This window comes from Salminus brasiliensis, chromosome 1 (assembly GCF_030463535.1).
Source record: "Salminus brasiliensis chromosome 1, fSalBra1.hap2, whole genome shotgun sequence".
Lineage (NCBI taxonomy): Eukaryota > Metazoa > Chordata > Actinopteri > Characiformes > Bryconidae > Salminus > Salminus brasiliensis.
Genome location: NC_132878.1, coordinates 39,472,704 through 39,495,792, shown reverse-complemented (window position 1 = coordinate 39,495,792; position 23,089 = coordinate 39,472,704). Strand labels below are relative to the sequence as shown.

The 23,089-nt window shown below is 40.8% G+C and overlaps 2 protein-coding genes across 4 annotated transcripts in view; both read right to left on the bottom strand.

Moving 5' to 3' along the window:
• Positions 1-459: 459 nt before the first annotated feature.
• On the bottom strand, positions 460-8,149 carry aida (axin interactor, dorsalization associated). The gene is made up of 10 exons (XM_072679233.1): positions 7,884-8,149; positions 7,250-7,316; positions 7,003-7,056; positions 5,971-6,025; positions 5,303-5,366; positions 5,113-5,216; positions 4,331-4,453; positions 2,378-2,500; positions 2,049-2,166; positions 460-1,701 (listed from the first exon to the last, which is right to left on the bottom strand). Exons 1-10 carry the CDS (start codon positions 7,988-7,990, stop codon positions 1,605-1,607), a joined length of 912 nt encoding a protein of 303 aa, XP_072535334.1. The 5' UTR covers positions 7,991-8,149; the 3' UTR covers positions 460-1,604.
• A 3,223-nt stretch (positions 8,150-11,372) lies between these two features.
• wasf1 (WASP family member 1) overlaps positions 11,373-23,089 on the bottom strand; it is a 102,364-nt gene continuing 90,647 nt past the window's right edge. For 2 of the 3 annotated variants that reach the window (XM_072679173.1, XM_072679179.1), the window contains exons 6-10: positions 22,637-22,693; positions 20,286-20,452; positions 19,554-19,724; positions 15,205-15,758; positions 11,373-12,884 (exon numbers count right to left, since the gene is read on the bottom strand). In XM_072679173.1, the coding sequence (XP_072535274.1) occupies positions 12,727-12,884; positions 15,205-15,758; positions 19,554-19,724; positions 20,286-20,452; positions 22,637-22,693 (1,107 nt within the window). In that variant the 3' untranslated portion in view covers positions 11,373-12,726. The remainder of the gene's footprint in view (positions 12,885-15,204; positions 15,759-19,553; positions 19,725-20,285; positions 20,453-22,636; positions 22,694-23,089) is intronic. The other variant, XM_072679188.1, reaches the window with a different exon arrangement.

Genomic DNA, 23,089 nt, shown 5'->3' with positions numbered 1-23,089 from the left:
ACTGTGAAGCACAGGGGATAATGGATGTATCATGCTCTGAGCTTGTGTTGCTGCCAGTGGCAACAACAGTATTGCATAGGTCAGGAGTGGGACTGGGGCCAGAGTCCAGCACAGTTTCTCTGCTCTTACAGACCTACTAAACCTAGCAATTAACAGCAAGTTTAATCAGAACCATGAACCACCTGAAGGGACCACAAGCTGAAGCTTTAGGACTGGCACTCACAGTCCCACAATCTAAACAGCATAGGACATTTATTGATCAGACTCATTAATACAACACTATGCATGTTAGAGAACCCAATAACATCTCAGAACTAGTGAGCTGCTGAAGAGAGGGAGAAAGGACGGACTTTCAGCTGCTGCAAAAAGCATCTGGCGTGGGTGTTAGCAAGTCTTGGCTCTGTGCCCAAGCTTTTGCACGGGTCGAGTGGATGATCTACTATGTAATGAAATACAGAGTAACTGCACATTAGGATGTTTTATTGTATTGTGAAAAATGTTCTTATCATAGTACACAATATGCTTTTCTGAGCAGCTGCACGTTTCATTATAAACAGTGTAATTAGTCTGGTTTAACTGGATAAATGATTACGTACTAAATATGGGAACGTTTTTGGATGGTAGCTTGTACAAATCCATCCCTACTGATTTTGGTCTGCTATAACGTCTATCCTGATGAATATTGTGATACAATATTTTTTGAATATCGCCCAGCCCTAATACAGAAGCTTTGTTTACTACGGAAGGATTTAGTTTAGATTTAGATTTGGAAGTCATTTGGTCAAGGGTGCCACAACTTTTGCATTAAACTGTATTTCTGATCCGTTTCTGAATTAGGAAAACCTCGAAATGGTTTATTAACTTACTGAGCATCATCGCTCATATGCCATATGTCATTAGTCAGCAATATATTGATGCTTGATTGATAATAAAGGAATATAGATCACCAAAATGTTACGTGTATTGAATTTGAGTTAAAGTAAATCCCGATGTTAGTTTGCTGGTATGTTGCACAGTCCCAGACGGGGGATCAAGCCTAGTCCTGGACTGCATTTTTTCCTTCAATAGCAAATCCCCAATCGCCTTTCAGAACAAGGCATGTCCTAAGGCTACACTTCGTCCACGCCTGGCTTAACCCCCGTCTCAAACCTACCAGTCCCCTATGAGCGGTTCTGTTTTAAATAAGAGCACACTTAGCCCCCTTTTCCATCAGCCCAAAACTAAGCATCAGCATTAGATAAAGAGGACACACTGCCTCTTTAGCCAACGTCAACATCCTCTTTGATTCTTCAGCGGTGGCTTTAGAGGACTGGGGTGACTTAGCCAAAAACATGCAGGAAAGATTATTTAATTTTTTTTTTTTTTAAAAAGGCAGAAGATTACATTACTCGGGGTTTCCCAGCAGTCTCGCTCACTCTTTTATTGAATGGACACTTGGATGAAGTGTTGTGGTAAAAAGCCCATGTCTGAAATTCCATCCAGAGTTATGTATTGCTGCGAATGTTTAGGGGTGCACCAAATTTAACCAGGTAACAAAAAGGCTGGCAAGTGGAAAAGGTGTTGTCCCTTTGGGCCAATCTCTTGTTGATCCAGGTGCTGCTTGCTCAATCCTTGTGCAAAGCCTGATGAAGGTGAAGGTAGAGTGGTTTCTTTGTAAGGAGGTTGAGTTTCTTTCTCTTAAAGTCAGTCGGTTTCTTGTACCTGGGAAAGAGGAAATAAAAGCTATTAAAGACCACAGCACACCGGGGCGAGTCGCAAAGCTTACCCTGCATCCTAGAGAAACATACTGACTCCTAATTCTGTGCAATGGTAATGACGAGAACCAACAACTACACTAGTTGGGGTCATTTTTACAGCTCGCTGCGTTAAACTGCACCAGCAGATCTAGGTCATAGGAGTTTTTTTTTAATCCATTATAAATGATTCCTTGGACTTGGCACTGAATGATTATTTATTCATTTAATGACTTTAACCTTTCTACATTGTTACATTACTTTAATGAAACCTTGATCTCTAAAGAGTCACCGCAAAGATCCTTCAGTACTCACAGCTCGATCACAATGGGACCAGGTTTGATCTCATCCATCTCCATGAATGCAAAACATTTAGTGCTGGTGAACCTCTTCTTGGGCTTGTAGTGTTTAAATTCAAAGAATATAGCGGCACCTGCGGACACGAGTAAGCACAAACACCAGAAATCAGATGGAGGGTGTCAAGGATATGATTAGGATTAATACAAAATGCCCATTCTAAAACGCTATGCACTTTTGTTGGCATAGAACAGTTACTGATGGGCTAATATGCACAGTTACACCTGAATGGACAAAAGAGAGGGAAACTACAACAGTGAGCAAAGGGGGAAGATAATTATTCAGACCTTTAGGTAGTTTTTCGAGATGTTTCTGGATCTCCACATCTACGCAGAAATGTATGTATGTGTCTTCTTTCCGTATTGCCACTGGAGTGTCCTGAACAGGGTTCAAATCGACACCATTCAAGTCTGCAGTAGAGAGAAACCTGAATTACATTCTGAGAAGAAAGATCCATTTCCAGTAAAAGCTGACGTTAATACTCCCTATACCTTAACATAGTGTACATGTATCACACTAATATATGCAGTACACACCAAACGCAAACTGTTCACTTAGTATACAGAATAAGACCATTTGCCATGGTTTGCACTGTAATATCACATGGTTGTACCACTCGTAGTCTGTCCCGGTTTTAGGGTTCATCACGGTATAGCACATAAACCTAACCTCTGACCTTTCTAAAATACTGATTCGCCTTTGGCTGCTCACTGGGGGTCTTAAGTTTTCATGTCTTCTTATGTTGTTGATTTCTTGTCTTTTTTACTAATTACTGATTGTGAAAAGCTGTAAAACACCAGCTATAAAAAGCTATACAAGTAAATTTGACTTGATTTGATTAACAGGCATCTATTTCTGTCTTTGTTGTACCATTTACACTTCTTTAGATCAGGGGTTCTCTGATTATTTTAACTGCGACATCGTTGCGCTCAGCTAACGCTGGAACACTCCAGACCTCTTACTTCTTCATATAAGTGGACATTCGCGGAGTGCTGTTTTGCACACAAGTAAAATACTGAAAAAAGGAGTGTTCTATCGCCTGGGTACTGAGAACCCAACTGAAAGATGACCCACAAACAAGCAGCAACTGCACTCGAGGCATAAGAAACTCATGATGAAACTTTGATGATGTTCATGAGAGGCAGTCATTGAGTGCAAAAGATTTGCATCCATTAGTCCAATTACTTTTGAACCTGAAAATGTGAAACCCTGACAGAGGATTCCTAAATAAAAGCAATATTGTGAAAACTCTACACTTTAATCACATCTTGGCTGCCTAATCTTTAAAGCCACTGTGGTGGCGTAGAGAGGCAACATTGTGTGGCTGTCCCGATACTTATGGACCTGGCTCTATAATTGAAACACTCTGAAAAACATGGATTTATGTTTCGTCAGAGCTGAAGACTTGCATCTCGTGGTACTTCATAAATGAATGTTTAACAGTTATGCGTAAACCATGCACACTTTAACATGTAATGAGGGCACAAACACATCAAATTTGCATAGAAAAAGCCAATATGAAAAATATATAAAAACCTAAATATCAATGTTATACCCAATCTGCAATTAGACATAACTCGAGGATATCAGGTACTGCAAATTACCAAAGTTTACCCTATGAGAACCTCTGCATGAAACAACTAGAACCTGACAAAATAATTACAAAAAAGGATGAACTAAAATCAAACTTAAATAAATGCATATTTTTATCATGTAAGAAGGGTAACACGGGTATTTTACACTGAGCAATGCTCTGTTCAAAGGATAAAGACATCAATTCTGTTATAAAGGTTACTGCTAATATTATGTTGCACTAGACGTGTGAGTGGAGATTTGACAACAATTTGATAGCTGCTTAACGCCATGACACCATGAAGCGCTGCTACTGGGTTATTATTCAATTTAAACCATAATACCCCTTCTCCTAGGTAACGTAACGCTCTAGCTACAGCTAGGGCTGAATAATATATGAGGTAAATTAGAGCTTTAGCTTGCTTTCCTCACTCAGTGGACAGGAAGGCAAACTTTTTTTTTGTTGCAACAAAAATGGCAACCTACTAACAGAAGGACTTTTTAAGTCTTAGAACCGGACACCTGTGCCATAATGTGGTTTATATGTCTGAACAGATCCCATTAACTAGATCCACTGTTCTTAGCTGTGTGATTTCTTGAACTGTGGAGAAGAAAATGAGGAATAAATAAAAAAAATAATAAATAAATCAAATAAAAAAAGATTGCACCTTTCACACTAATTGTCATGTAAGGATCGATGCACTGCCCTGCATCTTTCAGACCAATCTTCTCAATTTTCAAGGTGAGTAGTGTCATTCCTGGCTCCGAGGGAAGCCGTGGCAATAAAGTACCTGTTGGAAACATTAAGAGTTCCACAATTCGCAGTTCAATAAGATGCATCTTCACATGTATGTATGAGAGTGCCAGAAGACCACAGACCAACAGCTGTATCTTACAAATACAATTATATAATGAATAATAATAATCAGGAAAGACAGTAGTCACGTCAAGCACAGCATAAACAAACAGTGCAGACAACCCACAGAAAACAGTGTTCTAACAACTAGGAAACCTCACATTTAAGTGACCTTATCAACATTTCAGTACATACTTATATACTACTTACATACTTATATTACAGTATATAATACATGCATTATAATATATAATACAGTATATTATAAAAATATGATGATTGGCTACACTATAGTTCAGAATTAGGGTGCAAACAAATATAATAAAATATAAAAAGTATGGTTAGCAGACACTTTCAATTTATAAGCGTGAAACGTGAACACCCCCCCCCCCCCCCCCCCCCACACACACACACACACACACACACACACACACTAAATAATAACAATAAATAAATAAAACAAGCCAATAATTATCCATATCTTACAAGTAAGACTTCAGTGTAAAAATGGATCACTCATGGGGACCTCAATTTCAGCCAATCTTCAACTGGTCAGCTGTTAAACTGTAGTTTGACTTACTAGACTTCACATACCTGGCACCCTCGTGGGGAAGGACTGTGTTGAGCCAGAACCGGTGGCTGCATCCAACTCCTCTTCAACATCTAGATTCTCTTCCTCACCCGGTGCAAGAATTTTCCTAAGGGTGGAGATTCAGAATCATCAGTTGCTCACAATGAGGTGCCTAGAAACACTCCTGCTTGTAAGTTCAAGTCTTACATTTACCTCAAAGGCACTGGTTGGACATCAAAAGGGAAATCTTTGTTGTAAGTGAGAATGTTCTTGATGACTGTTAAAACAACAGGCAGCAAAGGTTTACTCAATACACATCATTTACTACAAATTTGACACATTTACTATTCAACCAACCTGAGCCCAATTTTCCAAAGGCATCTCTTAATGTTGTCCTAACTGGTAAAGAGGCTCACCTCACTACTGTACAATCACCTTTGTGCAAAGATGCTTTTGGGAAACCCTGCCTACTTAATCACAGTCCTCCTGAAGGGCCAGAGGGCAGCACAGTGTAATGATTTCCTACTTAAACACATCTGGTTTGACTAATTAGTTTATTGACTGTTTGTGTTTGTTTTGGAAGAAGAAAGTCACCAAACTGTGTTGAGCTTCCGGTACCAGAACTGGTGATATTCCTTTTAGCAGCAAATAAAACTACAACAACAACAAGAACAACAATATGTATAATAATGGAAATAACTAAGGTCACATGTATGAACAGTTATTATTAATAAATACTATTACAAATAAATTGTAATAAATAAATACATACAGATGCAAGTGCTCTGTTGTTTTCTACTTAACATACAAAACATTCAACAGAATGAACATGAGGATAAAAGAAAGGAAGAACTGGTACACGTATTTCAGGATGTACATACTGGGTTCCAGTTTCTTCAGGTCTTCTAACTTAAAGTCTTCTTGGGACTGTGTGTACTACATGGAAAAGAAGAAGGTAGAGATGTAATGTTCTAGCTTTGTGGAATATTAACACATTTCATCTGGCCATCAAAATATGACAAAATGTGTCATTTGGTCTGTGTTTTGTATAAGACTGTATATATAGAGAGCAGCCACATTCTTTACACAGTCTTTACACTTCAGTCTCAACTATTCAATACAGAGTCTTTAATCAATTAAATGCAGGGAATCACAATCACATAGAATTCACATAGAAGTTACTTCTGAATACAGAGCAGTAAAGATGCACTTTATCTAAAATACAAAACGTCCTCAGTAACAGATACTGGTGGAACAAATTAATCAGTCAAAGCCTAACACTGCCATGACATTCATGTGTATGATAGGTACATAAATGTATGCACTACACTGTTCATGCTTGACCTTGCTTTCTGTTAATATGAAAGAGGTCTAGCTAATCCCTGGAGCTAGATAAATAATGCATTCTGCACTTTACATTTACCAATGCATATCCCTACATTGCACATTATTGCTAGATTATTTGGTATATTCTGTAAATTTAGTTCACACACACACACACACACACACACACACACACACACACACATACATACATACATACATACATACATACATATATATATATATATATATATATATATATGAGAGAGAGACAGAGAAAGAGAGACAGACAGACGTGGCTCAGTGGTTAGAGCTTCAGGCTATGGATGACAGGGTTGTGGGTTCAATCTCTGCTCCCTGGGCATTGGAGTCGGCTGCCCACCTATCGGGGGGGCGGGTTCACTTGTGTTCACTTGGGGGTTCACTTGTGTGGGGGGTTCACTTGTGTGTGTTTGTGTGTGTGTGTTCACTACCACAGATGGGTCAAAAATACATTTACGGAATATACCAATAATACAAAATCTAACAACAGTGTGCTTAAGTGTTTTGTATACAGAGTAATAGTGTGAATAATAGACAGTACTACACACCTGTAAGGATGCACTTCGCATTTCCAGACATGTTGCAATCTTTCCCAAGTTTTTCTAGGAAAAGAAGATTCTTGCAAATTCATATTTAAAATAAAGTAAATACAACATTTTACACTAAACAGCACCAAGACACTTTTCTTGCTCTTGTTTAATTTGTTATGGCTCATCTTGAGCATCTTGGGCAGATCTTAAGCCACGTGAACGTTGCACACTTAAGGCCGACTTACTGAAGTACTGAAGTACACACCTTTTGCTCCTCTGTGAAATCATGTGAATTTGATGACTGGACCTCTTTCTGCAGCTGCCTTGCAAGTCTGTCGAATAAGCAAAAGGAAAAATAGAAAATATCATCATAAAAAAGCTAAATCAGTAAAAAAGTCCTTTTTGAAAAGATTAAAATAAATAATTGTATGATTATGTTTTTTTATTATTATTTTATTGATGATTAGTTATTATTAATCAAAAGCATCTGATTGTTCGCAGGACCGCGACACCGCTGGGAGTACAGAAGCTCCGCCCACAGGAAAAAGAGGGTGTGGCGGCACTTCTGGAACATCTAATGCGGGAAAGGCTGCGTTTATATTCGGCGAACATGATCAAAACAGTACCGCAGCTTGAGCCGTGCTATGCTAAGAGCCCGTCCGTAAAAGTTAACACGCCCTCCGACCATACGCCAACGTATGGTCCCGATCGCAGCGCACTTACAAGTACACAAGTCTTTCAGTCATGTAAACGCGCAACGCTAAGCAGCCTCCGCTCCACGAGCCCAGCAGAGCCCAGCAGAGCCGCGCATATTTCAGTAAACACTCAGTAAACACTGCACTTGATCAGCACGAACAGCGCAAAAGTTGACTGACTCGAGCCTTTCGCAAACCACTTACATTTGGTACTCATCAATTGCCTCCACCAACTGCCCCCACGAATCAAAGTCCGTGCCCTTTTTAAAACTTGCGTGCCATTTATGGACGGTCTTGGTGACATCGGACATCTTCTCAAGCCACACCTGAAGGAGAGCTTTCAGGTTAACATCGCCGGCGGTGTCTTATTTTGCATCCTGCATCGTAGTGAATCAGCTGCTCGTCCACAAGCTACAGATGAACCGGTGACACCGCTACACACGACCAAGCCCTTCTGCGAGCGCAACCGAACACTCCGTATGACACCATCGGAAGTCCTGCGCGCCTTCGGAGAGACATGTCTACTGTAAAAGTCTCCACGCCGGGTTGGGTCGTCACGTTTCGATTTGGGGAGGGGAGGGTAGGGGGTTGCCCTTTTCTAGGGCATCTGCTGTGTTCATATTCAATAAGCTAAATTTCAAAACGTTTCCAATTTTAAAATTAGTAACTTCATTTTCTGTGACTGATATATAGCCTGACATGTCAAAATAAAAGTCCCCAACGACAAGCAAAACGATCATACGTTCGAAAATATTTTCTGCCCACTAATAGATGCTGCTCGGAAATTCACCTTTTTTTTTTTACAAAACAGGAGGTAAATGTCTATTAAAGATGTTTTAATAAGTACCTGCTTTATATCCCGTACCCCTGTACTATTCAAAACTTTTAATTTAATTGATTAGTCATTTAAACTGGTTTTGTGAAAGAAAAATTCCCCAAATTGTCAACAATTAATAATGAACAAATAATCCACTAAAAAATAACTGCAACAGCAATGCTTCGTTTTATAACCTGTTTTTTCTTCATTCTTTAAGTAGGCCTTGTGTGGTCTGCCTTTGCTTTGCTTTGTTTTTATTTTTAAAGCATAGGCCTAATCTTGGAGCACATTCAGCAGTAGATCTCAAAATGGGACAAGGAGACAGAAGAAATTCAGACAGACAGAAAGAGAGAAAGAAAGAAAGATTGAAGCAAAGAAAGACTGCTTGCATTATAGGTTTATAAGCTGTTCTGCCATTCCAAAAATCTGAAACCTGCTTCAAACCTAAAGCGGCGCGGCTAAGAGGTGGTGTGGCCTATTTTTGCGCTGAAGCTAAGCTCAGAAGTCAGAATGTACTCAGGAAGGAACTTTTCAGGACAGGAAAGTTTCGAGTTAAGTGTTGCAGCAATCACTGTATTATTATCATCATTTATTATTCAGTATAAATGATGAACTATTCATTTGAAATGATTAAATATGATCTTTATATTCCTAAAAAAGATTTTTGTCAAATGTCAGTAGACAATGTGGACCTTTTTACATTAACAGTATACAAAAATCTTATTGTGGCTCTGTTCTTTATTAAGGAGCTTTATTAATTTGATCCAATTGAGGTTCATACCAGATTGGTGTATTATGCACACAGCGTTCATATTACCTGTTGCTCTCAATACACCCGTCAAATCTGCTTATATTCTCCATCTGCTCTCTTATATTCACTTTATTGAACACTGGGTTTGATTACCTCCTATTTAAGTTAAAAAAAAAAGAAAATTCGTCCAAAGTTCTTCTCCTACCACCTCTCAACACTCATCCCACTCCTCATCTATTCCAACCTCTCATTATTTATCCTACCCTACATCATCCTGCCCCGCCCTTTTTCATCCCATTCCCTCCTCCCTCCATCCCACCAGCCCATTCCAGGTCCTCTGTTTCCTCAGCTGCTAGATCAATGTTCACACCTCTTTAATGACCCTTCCATCTTCTGATGCTTAACACTTCAAGCCTCCTCCTCCTACCTGTTATTTCCTGTGCCATAGCTCATCCTCCTTCTGTCCCTCTGCTTGGCCCTTTCATAATCCACACAATCAACGCAACCATTTTTCTCTTTGGTCACACTTTAGGCCCAATGCTTGAGTCTTCTTGTCATGTGTGCAGATATTCCACAGTCTGCACATCTGCTGGCTTAATCGATCCCCATGCGATCACAGTGGGCGCTGTGTCCCATCATTTGTGGATCTCTTTAGAAGTTTGAATCACAAGCCTGAACCTGAGAAGCCGTCATTAGCCTCATTCAGATTCCTTTGCCCATCCAACCAATCACCAACTCTCATAGGCAGCTACTACTACTACTGACTGACCTGTCATGCTCCCATAACACTGTTCCCTATCCGGCTTTGATCAGAGGAGGATGTGTTCCCCTACTGAGTCTTCGTTACGCTCAAGGCATTCTTCACATCTCTGGCAGTTTGCCCCAGGCATGCATGTTCATTCAGTGATTAGACCCACAGTTCTACTAATTTACCAGTAGCAACACCAAATTTATCTACTCAACCATCCTCTCATAAACTAGATATCACACCCTTCAACGGCAAACACTGTACTTCATTGCAAGCACAGAAGAACGTTGAGCAGTCCACCTCAAGCAGTAAACTCCTCCACAGAGGTCAGGGCACCTGGGCTGTAGTCTTTTAGTCCTGTCAGGGGAATGAGATGGTAGTTGAGAACAGAAATTCCTTAGAGTGCCTTGGAGTGGATGGGGAGACATAATCTGGGCCCAAAATCTCACCTTTTGTCTCCTGAAGAGTCTTGATACATTCTGCTCTGATGGCAAGATGATCAGGGGCAAAGGGGAGACCGCCAGGTTGAGGGAGGAGATCTGGTAAGCTGGTGGTGGTTCAGGAGAAGGGGAAAGCTCCTGCTTGTATATTAGGATGTGTTAAAGAGACTGTGTAGTATGTTCACAATGCCCAAAAGCTGCTCAACTGACCACACGGTGGGCATCTTCAATGGCAGTGTAGCAGCGGTCCAGTATCTTCTCTTGTTGCTATGGTGAGTGTTTATTGTATAGTGTGTTGTATGATTTACAGTATGTACATATTGTGCGTATTATCCGTATGCACTGTAGTCTCATGGTGTTTTGTGTTGAATGCAGCACCGTATTCTGATTTCAAGGAATTGTCAAAAATCTTGACTCTTGTGATTCATTCATTTAAGCTTAGTATTATTTGCTGTGTGCTTCTACCCGGATGGCTGAAATGTCTCAAATTCATATGGAAAAATATGAATGCACTGTATCAGATGTCTGGATACTGTAGTGACCGCACCTGGCATATGACAACAGTTGAAGTTGTCACTCTCACTCTGCAGCACAATGTCATCCAATATACCTCTACTGGTCAGAACCTCTGTTCTCAATACAGACACACCATACATGACTTTTGAGAGAGAAATATTATGATATTTTCATGCAAACCCAACAGCACAATTAATAATAATAAAAAAAAAAACCATAACATATAAAACAGCCCACATTCTTTGTATATGCTACATATTCCCCTTAATATATAGTTCAATTATAGTTCATTATAACTGTAGTTATAAGCAAAGCAAATGAACAGTACCCGTGCATGAACGCTACATGTCCAGAGGTGCACAGACCTTTGCGGAAGACTTTACATATCAGCAGGTGTAAAAGAACTCCACTGCAATGCACCTTAAACATAACATTAGCTTTTATTAATTCAAGCAAACTGTTACATTAAACAGTTACGTAAGTTACAAGGTATACACTTTTAAATCAGAGTTTTTTTTGTTTCCTTGTTTCTTTCTTCTTTTTTTTATTTTTTTTTATATTTTCCTGGCTGGAACGGAGAAACAGCTAATGCTTAGGAAAGCAGGCAAAAAGTAGTAACAGCACAGTACATTCATCAACTTAACGACACGTCTATGCAAACCATAAGGCAGAAGAAAGAGAAATGAAACGGCAAAGTCTTTTTTTTTTTTTTTTTTTTTTCCTCAGTTAGAACATGAACAGGTAGATGGCAGGTCATTCATTCGCTGATGACCGGCGGGTGCTGACAAACTCAAATCGTATGAGCTGAAACGATAAAATTAGAATGGCCCATCTGTTTTGTTCAATACTGTTTTAACACACGATGCTCCTCATTATTATTACAAAGCGGTGGGGGGGGGGGTGTGAAAGGGCATATCTGATATCTGCATCTTTCACTGTAATGTTTTTTGTTTTTATCTTGCAAGATCCCTGCTCCTCCATGGGTTGCTTAGAACCCATGTTATTCTAGAACCCAAGCAAAGCATGGCATTGCCACGCCTCTCTGTGCAGGATTAGTAGTTTAAGCCCCCCGTTTTTTTTTTGTTTATTTTTTACATTTTCAGATCTTTAAAATTCACAAGAACCTTAACAACTTTTTTCTTCTTATTACAATCATACAATGACATGACATCACATATTCCTCACTGATATGAAATATGAAAAATATCCCCACACCCTCAAGATATGGCATTGGTTCAGAACAGGCATTTACTGGCCTAGTATTCCAGATGTGAAACGAAACGTCTTCGTTGTGACGTAAAATCAAACCGAATAAAAATGCCACTCCAGTTTTGCTCACAACCAGAAGGTGGCAGCATTGCCTAGGAATTCATTAAGGTGCTCTTCATTGCCCCTTTACATAACACTTCATACAAATAATCAACGAGATGGTGGATCTTTGTTGTCCCCTTTTAAAATGAGCTACAAGATAAAAACAGCTGTCACTTTCATTCTTTCATTATTCCTACAAGAAGTGTGTAGAGTTAAAAAAGACAAAAAAAAAACCAAACTAACTTGAGAACAGCAACATGTTTCGCATTACGTTCTCAAAAAAACGGAACAGCTGTGAGAGCGAAGCATTTTTGAAAAAAAGAAAAAAAAAGGACAACTGCAGTCAGGAAGTCTCCTGAGACGTACCACAGAGAACCATGGAGGAGGGGCACGAAGAGTTAAATGAGACACATCTGTTAAATGGGAATTGAACAAATTTCCTGTCCTACATACATTCCACTCTCTCACTCCATCCAGTCGACCTCATCAAATTCCGAGTCGTCTTCCGAGTCGCTGTACTCCACGGCGATGCGCCGAGACAGGATAGTGGCTACATCGTTGCCCACGCGCTCGTGCTTGGCTTCCTGTTCCCTTTGCTCCTCTACTTTCCTCAGCTGGATACCTGAGAAAGAGAGAGAAAGCAAAGATCACTCAAGACATGACTGTGGAAAAGTTGGAAAACTGTGACTTCACCACACTGTAACGAGGGGAGGGATGGTCATTAAAAATGTTTGTACAAATAACTGCTTTCAAATTACTACTCAATTACAAATGACTACTGTCAAACTGATGACCAAACTTATCATTACGTCCTGCGAAGATAAACAAGACCCTACATACTCATTACTTTACTCCTGTGTTGCTCTTTAAAACCCAAGAACCAAACAAGAACCAACTAGAAGGTGGACGAGCATATCTAGTAGTCTTTTCAAGGCTTTATTTAGAAACAAACAGGCACGGAAAAACCCCATTTAACCCCTTAATAAGCTGAAAGTGTTATTACAGACTTCTATTACTAAAGAATCGCCCCCACCAGTTTGTACAGACGTCCCTGTAGTCACTGAATAATACACCTTACAATACACCGTGTGTTATAAGCCTTTCTGCATTAAGGGGTTATAGGGTAAAAGATAAAGGTGCACATATTTTGTGCACCATTTTGTCACAAAATGTGTCCTTCGCATTTAACCCATCTGTGGTAGTGACACACACACACTAGTGAACTAGGGGGAAGTGAGTACACACACACCCAGAGCGGTGGGCAGCCAACTCCAGCGCCCGGGGAGCAGAGAGGGTAAAGGGCCTTGCTCACAGGCACAACAGTGGCAGCTTACCGAGCCCGGGACTCGAACCCACAACCCTGTTAGCAATAGCCCGGCGCTCTAACTGCTGAGCCACCACTGGCCCATACTGGGGTCGTACTGGATTATGAACGGTTGATGCTGTTTGAAAACCTAGAAAGTCAGTAGAATCCTTAGATGGCTTAACAAGTTCAGAAGGCCGAGGCTCTGAAGGCAGACAGAGCGTTCCTGAATGACAGTCAAGTCTAGCATGTTCTGAAGAGGATAGGGCTCTCTCCTGTTCAGCTCAGACATCTTTGTCTTTCTCCATCATCTTAAGCATATGTGCATGCAACAAGTGTACAAGAGCAGGCGAGGATAATCTATTCAGAGGAATAGATGAATTAATCAGCATAACGGCTTCATTAGACAGCAAACCCTGAACCCTTCTGTACTGCAGGATAAAGTAGTTTCAATTAATAATTGCTTTTATAATCATTTATAATTCAATTTACTTACCATTCACTGCCTGTTTTTATTTTTCATGTTTTTAAACATTGAATCATTAATTATCTGTTTTCCATTATTATTTATGATTCTGAGTGAAGCGTGTCTGTCTGGGCAACAGCTGATGCAGAACTCAATGAAAGGTTGCAGCATTCATCTCATTATACTGTAATCAGTCTTCTGACACTGCCTATACCGACCTCACAATAAGCACAGGCTAGTTAGTGCCAACATACAAAGCTACACTGTATGGACAAAAGTATTGGGACACCTGTTCATTCATCGATTCTTCTGAAACCAAGAGTAACTTGTGTTGGAGTCTGTCTCTACTGTCAATTTTGGAGCAGCAGTGCTGTGAGGATTTGATTACATTCAGCTATAAGTCCAATAGTGAGGTCAGGAAGTTGGAGAATCACCACCCCACCTCATCCTCAACTCCCAAATTCATCCCAAAAGTACTGGATGGAGCACCCCCATCCATCATTCCAGAGAACACACTCATACTTCCACTGCTCCACAGCTCCATGCTGGGGAGCTTTGTACCCCTCTAGCCCACGCCTGGCATTAGGTGTCAATAGGTTCACGTTTATCTGCTCTAGAGAGTCCTATTCTATTGGCAATACTTCTGTACAGGGATTGGACGAGGTGTGTGTGTGTCCATTTGCACATCTGGTGCAGCATTCAAGTACAGGTAGGTGAATGCTTTCGTTAGAAAGGCTCTCCTTAAGTATCTGGACATATAGTTAGGTGTCCCACATTGCAGGCTGGGACTTTTAAAGTTCCCTCTATGGCAGAAAATGTTTTTTTCTTTTGACAAAATGCAGACATACTGCCTCTGCGAGCTTATAGTGTTTTAAAATCTGTTGTAATTAATGTTATACATATTTATTATTAGCTCAAATGTCAACAATAAAAATGCATATCAGCCTTTTTAAAGTAAACAACATGAACCCACTGAGACTCATCTGTAACAGCTTGGTCTGTCGAGCTACCACGTATTAAAGAATGTACTGGCTGAAGATAACGTCACAAACCAGAAATTCAGGTAACATTTGAGCACCACTTCACTCCAGACGTGTGAAATCCAGGCATTTACCAGGACCATCCACACAATGAGCTCTGTAGCCTGAGGAAAACTGAGGAAGCTCCTCTTACCTTTACGAATGGCTTCTAATAGGACGCTGCGTGCGTCGCTGATGGGTGGCAGGTTGGCGGGATGCCTCTTGACCTCGTGACCCGAGTGAGTGGGCGGAGACGAAACTGCTCCGGGGAAGGAAGGCACAGGGGGCGGACCTGCAGATGAACAGGGGGAGGAGCTTCTGGCTCCTGGGAGGGGTAGAGGAGGTGGTGGAGGAGGAGGGGGTAAAACAGTGCCATCACCCAAACCAGGGGGCAGCCCTTTATCCTGCTGGAGGCGGGCTGGGGAAGAGTGAAGCGGTGGGGCCACAGGAGGAGGGGCGGGGTGCAACACACCTGGGGCGATTTGAAGGGGCGCGGGAGGAGGGGGGATTGCTGGCGGCTGCTGCGAGGGCAAGGGTGGGATTGGGGGCGGTGGCGTGCCTCGCATGCTGGACCCTGATATGGTGGATGGGAGAGGGGGAGGAGGCGGAGGTAATGGGGGTGGAGGAGGGGGCGGGGCATTGGGGTTGAGGAAGACAGGAGTGCGGGCCGGAGACTGAGGACGACTGTCTGAGAAACCTGAACTGGAGCTGAGAGAGAGACACACACACACACACACACACACACAGAAACACAATCAGTGCTTTGCTGAGTCAGCAGCTTAACAGTTTCCACAAGATGACTTTATTGATTATTGTACATCTGTCCACCTCAGACTGGTGAATCATTGTTCCAAACACAGCTAAATGGTGTGTAGATGGTCCTCAGAGAACACATTACGGACACAAAAAGACACAAGTCTTGTTATTGGTCTAATGATTTCACTTTCCCACATCCTATTCTATACGTTTTAACCATACTCAGCATTTATGAAAATGCAGTGAGGGCTCCACAGGGGCACAGGGGGTTGCAAAAAAGATTAAAAATTCTGACTGACTGTAATTCTGAAGTTCTAAAGGTGAGCCAGCTGCAAATAATACAAGTTTAAGGGCCTAGGCGCATCAAGCTGACTAGGAAGAACTCAAGCCAGCTAAGGACACCTTCCCTCGGCTCACTCACTTGCCTCTCATCCCCTGTGAACATTTGCACATGAACAGATTGTGAAGACTTTGACCGATGGTCGACACACCCATACTTACTGCACCTGTGTGAGAAGGGAGCTGGAAGTAGTGTAGAAAGTGTACAATGCGTAGAAAATTAGGAACATACTGTCAGTGCTCTACAAGCTGAAGATCAGTGGATACGCTCAGACTAGAGCATGAAAGTAAGAGTAAACCACTGCCAACTTGGAGCTGAGTGCAGAAAAAGACTACTTAAACGTCAATGTCCAAGTATGTATTGTACCTACAACGCATGGTTGGCACGTCTTCATAGTTATAAGTAAGTGCTGTAGTATTTAGAGTCTAGTCCAGTCTAAGATCTAAGCATTATTTATACATTTTTACACACCAATAGCTGGTTTGCTGTGGTGCCAATCAGTTAAAGAGACTGTAAACGTGGAGCGTTTTACATGCACCATTTACATGCACCAAGATGCGTCACTTCAAACCACATCAGAACGTTCTCTCTGCGTATCGGTCAGACCTGTCTGGGGCAGGAGCAAGCCAGTAAATACAGAAAGAAGGATTCTGGACTAGTTTCCAGAATATTTCTGTGCAGTTTAACGTGGAGTAACAGCAGAGGGGGCACCTGTTCATAGCTGTGGTAATTATCTGGGCAGTATAACAGGCTAACACCTAGCTATGGGAGCTTTAGTTTAGCTCAAACCTGAGGAGTACACCTGATAGTTGGGTTGGATCAGATCACATTCTCACCGACATTCTAACAAACAAATCGCTTGTTTGAGTTTGTTTGGGGCCAGGGTCCCTCTCAAGGGTCTCAGTATGGTTGTTTTGGTCCACGTCCAAGTGCAATTACTGTTGTTCTCACTATTAATGTTCTCACTATACCAAGGGTGAAAACAAACCAGGACTAGAAAGTGCAGGTGTGAAAACACCCTCAGTCACGTCTTGGCCTCTTGTGCTGTGTGGTAGAGGTTCCTGGTATAAAATAAGCTCAGATTATCCGACACCAGTTGAACAAATCATTATGCCAGTCACAATCACAATTTTTTGTGGGGGGACAATATGTTGTCCCAGAAATATTTGTGATAAACGATATTACTGTTGTTCTAAGACAGCAATTACAAATAATCTTGGAGAAGTTAGTTTTTTTGGCAATTTGTACTGTCTATTAAAACTTTGTAGCATATTCCTAAATAAAATAAATAAATAAATAAATGAATAAAACCACCTATTAGCCTCAAGCAATACATCTTAATTTGCCGCTGCCCGCTCTGTGTGCATGAAGGCGCTGTTATTGATGCACTGGACATTGCGGGACTGGCTATGAAGTATTGTAGATGTTTATTCTTATGCTAATAAATTTGTAAACACAGTGGGCGATAGCAAGGTCGGCAAAAAATTATTGAGGTCACATCCCTATATTGTGCCATAAGTCGACAACACTTATTGTGACAGATTTACAGCCAATCAACCAAAACAGCACAGACAATGACCGACTATAGCCAAAGGTGGCATGGACAGACCACACAAACAGTCAGCCGGGTGAGGCAGAGCCCTGAGACAGAGCTACACACTAAAAGATAAGGTCACCAAAAATAGACCTTCATTTAATTTATGACGTCTTAAGGCTTAAAAAAAAGAGAACATGAAAAGGTGCTGCTGCTTAGGTGTGAAAAAAATGAAATTATAGTTTAGCGACAAAATTCACGCTAATGCTCCCTGAAGCCTGGTCCAAACAAACATGTTCAGATCAGTGTGCAACAGTGTGCATAATACTAAAAGGCTCAGGTGCTAAGAGAGTTGTGAACTGCTCTGACAGAGTGAGAGAGAAACCCTAAGTTAGGTGTTTTTTGCTCTGCTTTTTTTGTCCTCAGAGCTATAAATAAAACAAGAAAACACACACACACACAGCGGGGTGGAGCAGGGGTTATTACTCATGTGTTTTGAACTGGGTCACCCCTGCTACAAAGCAGAGAGAATTGCTAAGTCAGGAAGAGAGAGCTGTCTCAGAGTAAACAGCCAAAAAGACCCAAACACTGAGTGCACAGCTGAACCAACCGCCAGTGATTATAACACACAATTTTGCGTTATTACCCCTACTGGGCCTCTACTGTACTGCACGTTACTATAAGCAAACACTGCAGTGGCTCCAGCAAAGCTTAAGCTCAGAAACCCAAAGGACCCCCTAAAAAAAAACAAAAGCTGCATTTTAAAAACAACCTCACATTGAATGTGTTTTCTTATCAATATGGAAACATTTGGTCCCTGTAGCATCATTTTTGCCGTATCCACATTCATAAATAATGTGAGGTCTATGACAGTGCTATGTTTGGTTCCAAGGCCCACTAATTTTCATAAAAATGGCCACTACATTTATTTTCAATATTAAATTTAAAAAACAAATAAAACAAGTTCCAAATTCCATTTATGACACAGACCAATCAAAAACCAAGTTTTGACCAATAAGCATAAATGTGAGGTTTTTTGAGAAGCGCCCATCTTCATCCGACAACACACTCAAATCTCCACACACAGTCTTCAGCACTAAATGTAAAAGCTTTTCTGGTTGGTAGGAGCAGTGTAAGATTATGGAGGAACGCATTAGCAGCAATAATGCGCTCACCATTCTGGAGATAAATGCAGGCAGGACCTCACAATCATCAACCAGCTCATAAACACTGAAGATGTAAGGCCAAGAATCTCCATCTTCTCCTCCCCAGATGCTTGAGCGACGCACAGCTATGGTCATGGTCTCGTTTTTTTTCTATACCTTCTGTCCACAAGAGTAAAATCTGAGGTCTTCCCATCCAGGAATATGGAATTGCCATCCAATACCGTCTCCGATTTATGTGTGTCAGCCAGTGTCAGAGTACACCGCGTGTGTGCACCTCTACAGCAGTGTGTATACCCAAGGCCTGCATGGGATTCGTGAGGTGTGTATAGCAAACGGCAGAAGCTGGTGATATGTTTGTGAGGTGTGAGTGTGAATATAAGAGTGTATACAGCTGGAGTGTTACTTACAGGGTGTGAAAATGTGTGTGTGTTTTTTTTGAGGGGGAGGGGGTGTATGAAGCTGAATCTAGAGCCCAGTTTATTTGTCCTATTAAAGCAGCATTATGCAAGAATTGAGAGTTCTTGCTCCTGGGCTCCACCCACAGTCAGGAAAAGAAATTCATGCTTTGAGCCACATAGAAAACAGTCACTGAAGTGAAAGTGGACTCAGGTTATGCAGTGTTACACAGCTCTCTCAGCATGATTTTGATGCTGCAATTTCAAGGAAAGATTGGCACATAATGTTACATTAAGGATGTGTGCGTGTACCTGATGGCGGAGGCTGGTTTGATGTCTGCCGGGTGTGAGGGTGGGGGTGGTGGGGGCTCGTGTGGCCGGCCGTACATCCTTTCTCCTGTCCGGCTCAGCAGCTCGTTCATCTGAGAGTATGGCAGAGCGGCCAGAGAGTACGGACCATCCAGATGATCCATGTACATTTGCCTGAACATGGTGAAGCAAGGACGAAGAAGAACATGTTTATAATAATTCATAATGTAAACACAGAGGAGACAGATACAGTATAGCCAAAAGTACCTAGACTCTGCTTCTAGTCTGTGAGTGTAGATACTTCAAGGTAGTTCTATAGATGTACATACACAGCTGTATAATGTCCACTGAGGCACTGCCAATAGATAGGGACTCTCTTGAGAAGCTATACATGAGCCTAAGGTTGCCAAGCATGGTCTAGAGGTTTAAAGCCCCCCCCCCAGCAATAGTCTTTGGATCAGTGGAACTGTGTTTTCTGGAGTAAGCTGAGTGAGCTCCATCCAATACCTTTGGGATGAGAAGGTGTTGACTTTTTGGACATACAGTGTATTTGGTCCTCCAACCAATCAGGCCAGACATCACAACTGTTAAAAACGAGTGTTGCTAAGGGCTCATTGCCCAAATCTGAAGCCTTTTGCTCAGTACTGTATATATAATACATTTCTTTTCTTCATCTTTTCCCGTATGAATGCCTGTGCTACACAAGCAGATTTAAACACACACACACACACATACCTGGGGTCATGGTAGGATGCCAAGCCATTGGCAGTGTCTTTGAGTTTTTCCTCTATGTCGTCCTCTGCGAGCTCTGCCCCCAAGGCCAGCTTCTGCCACTCCTTCTTGCGATCGTGAGGAGCTCGTGGAACCTTCTCCGGTTCTGCAGGACGATCTATGTGCTTTAGCTAACAGGAGAGACAGAGTAAGCAGTTTATATAGACAGCTTAGCATATATGAGAACGGCTATCACAACATGGGAAAACCTGAAGCTTAGGAGCAAATGAGGAGGTCTTAGTCTTAAAGAGTTAGGAGGGCAGGAATAGAAAGAAGTCTGTCTATGATGTGAGCACACCCAAAAGCAAAATGACCATTTGCAAAGGACCTGAACATGCAATACTGCATTCTATAGGATTAGTTATGATGTGTTATGTAATCTCTATCTAAGATTATACACCCATTCATACATTTACACTCACTACATTTACATCCAATAACTTTATGCATACACACACACATGCTATGTATATATATATATATATATATATATAGTGTGTGTGTGCATGCGTAGTTATTGGATGTAAATGTAGTGAGTGTAAATTGATATATATATATATATATATATATATATATATATATATATATATATATATATATATATATACACACACACACACACACACACACCTGTATTAATTGCTTGCATTAATAATGTAAACCTAACCCTAACCATAACCAGTGATACACTAACCCTAAACCTTAGCCTTAACTCAATCAATCCTAATCTTAATCCTAACCTAAACCCCAGTAGATGTAACCTCAGTATTCCAGAGTTAATCCTCCTGCTCTTTGTGAAATCTCCACTAATTTTTGTTCATGCTGTTCTATCATTGTGAGGACAGAGAGACAGTAGTACAAGAACACACATTTGTGAACACATGCATAGCGAGGCAAAGGTCATCCATACATTAGGAGATCAAGCAGTGTCAGTTGCTCCACTAGCTCCGCAAACACACACCGCAAACTCTACACAGCTTAGCAATAGACACACACACACACATACAGAGCAAAACACAGGAAACAAATAAATCTTTATGGCTCAATCTCCAATAAGTATATGTGGGACTGGAAAAAACACTACCCATCAAAAGTTTGGAGAAACCCTGGCCTCTTTTGAAGTTGTATATTAATGAATATTATCCTGAATACTGAGTAATGTAAAATTCAGGTTTTAACAGGACCAGCATTGTTTTTCTATTGTTTACATTTGAACTGCAAATAATTACATTACATTATACAGTCATTTAATATGGATTTGGAATAATACTGTTATCAAGGATACGTATTTCCTAACATATAGTTATGTTTGTATATTCCTTGTTTTTGATCATATTCCTAAGTGTGATACATTGACTATGGTGTTTTTGTAGTTGATGAATTTGGGTAAACAGAATTTGGGTAATTTGTGCTGCCAAATAATACAGATATGCTTACTCACAATAGCCACTGTTAGTAGACTTTTTTTATATTTGACCATTCATCGCAATCATCATTCAGCTCCCAGTTACTTCAGAATGCTGCAGTGAAATCATTACAGGTGTGTTTTGTGGACTGATGTGAAACTGCTAGTTTATATTGCATGTGTGTGTGTGTGTGTGTGTGTGGATGGGATTGGGGTATCTGTATGGTCTGTATGTAACAGTTATTTGCAAACACAGATTATCTATTGCAATAATAGGCTTTACGTGAATCAGAGTATTTTCTTTGATTTGATATATTTGATATATATAAATATATACATCAAAATCTCCTAATAAGTCTCCTTAATAAGTTAACTCAGTTCTTACTGGCTGTCCTGTGTTATATTAATGTGTTGATTTTGCGTGACATCGCAAAAGCTGTAAATTCAAAAAAAGGATCTGCTGTCGCAGATTAGTATATGGACTGGGCAGTAAACGGTACATTTTGAAATGATTATATGAGCACTTTAAGAATATTTGAAAAACGTATTTCCCCAAATGTCTGATGGGCAGTGTGGTTAAATGACAATCTCTTGACCATTGACCCAGGGGAAGAACTCTGAGCTCATTCACATCATAGATGTAAAGGTCATCACTAAGCTTTACGTTCTTCTATAGGACTATATCTAGTATTCTCAGATCAGAATGTGTTCCAGGACTGGGAATTGTAATGAAGGAAAAAAAAATACCTCAGCTATAATCACAGTGTTTTGGTCATTGTCTTTTCAGAAAATCATAACGTGCATTATGGTGAATAGAATAGCCATAGAGTCTTTGTTCCCTGTAGTGATGAGTTGAAGTTGCTTTTCTGATTAGTCAGGTACTATTGTTGAAGTTGTCTAATTCACATACCTGCCCTGGGAGGTCTAAATACTTATAGACCTGATCATACAAGTGGGGGTCCTGTAACTACAAGAACAAAATCAAAAGAGAAGCACCAAAGGCACCATTTTAACATATGCACAAGCTAAACATAAAACAGAGCACTCAAGCATTGTAGAATAAAGCATCATGCTAAGCTATGTGCTCACACAGTCAAACCAAGAACATAGGGCGAGCAAAGCTGCTAAATATTTGAAACAACAGAAGCACAGTGCGAGGAGTTCATCTGAAGAGCATAGGTGTCAAACCACAAGATTTGCCCATGTAAAATTGTGGAAATAGACATATGCAGAGAGTCACTGAACATTTTAATACACACTTCCTGTTGTCTGTTCTCTTCAACCCTCACATGCGTAAAGTTGTTAGACAGTGAAGCTGTTTGGACAATTAGTATAGGGTGATTTTCCTCTAAACCAGTTCACA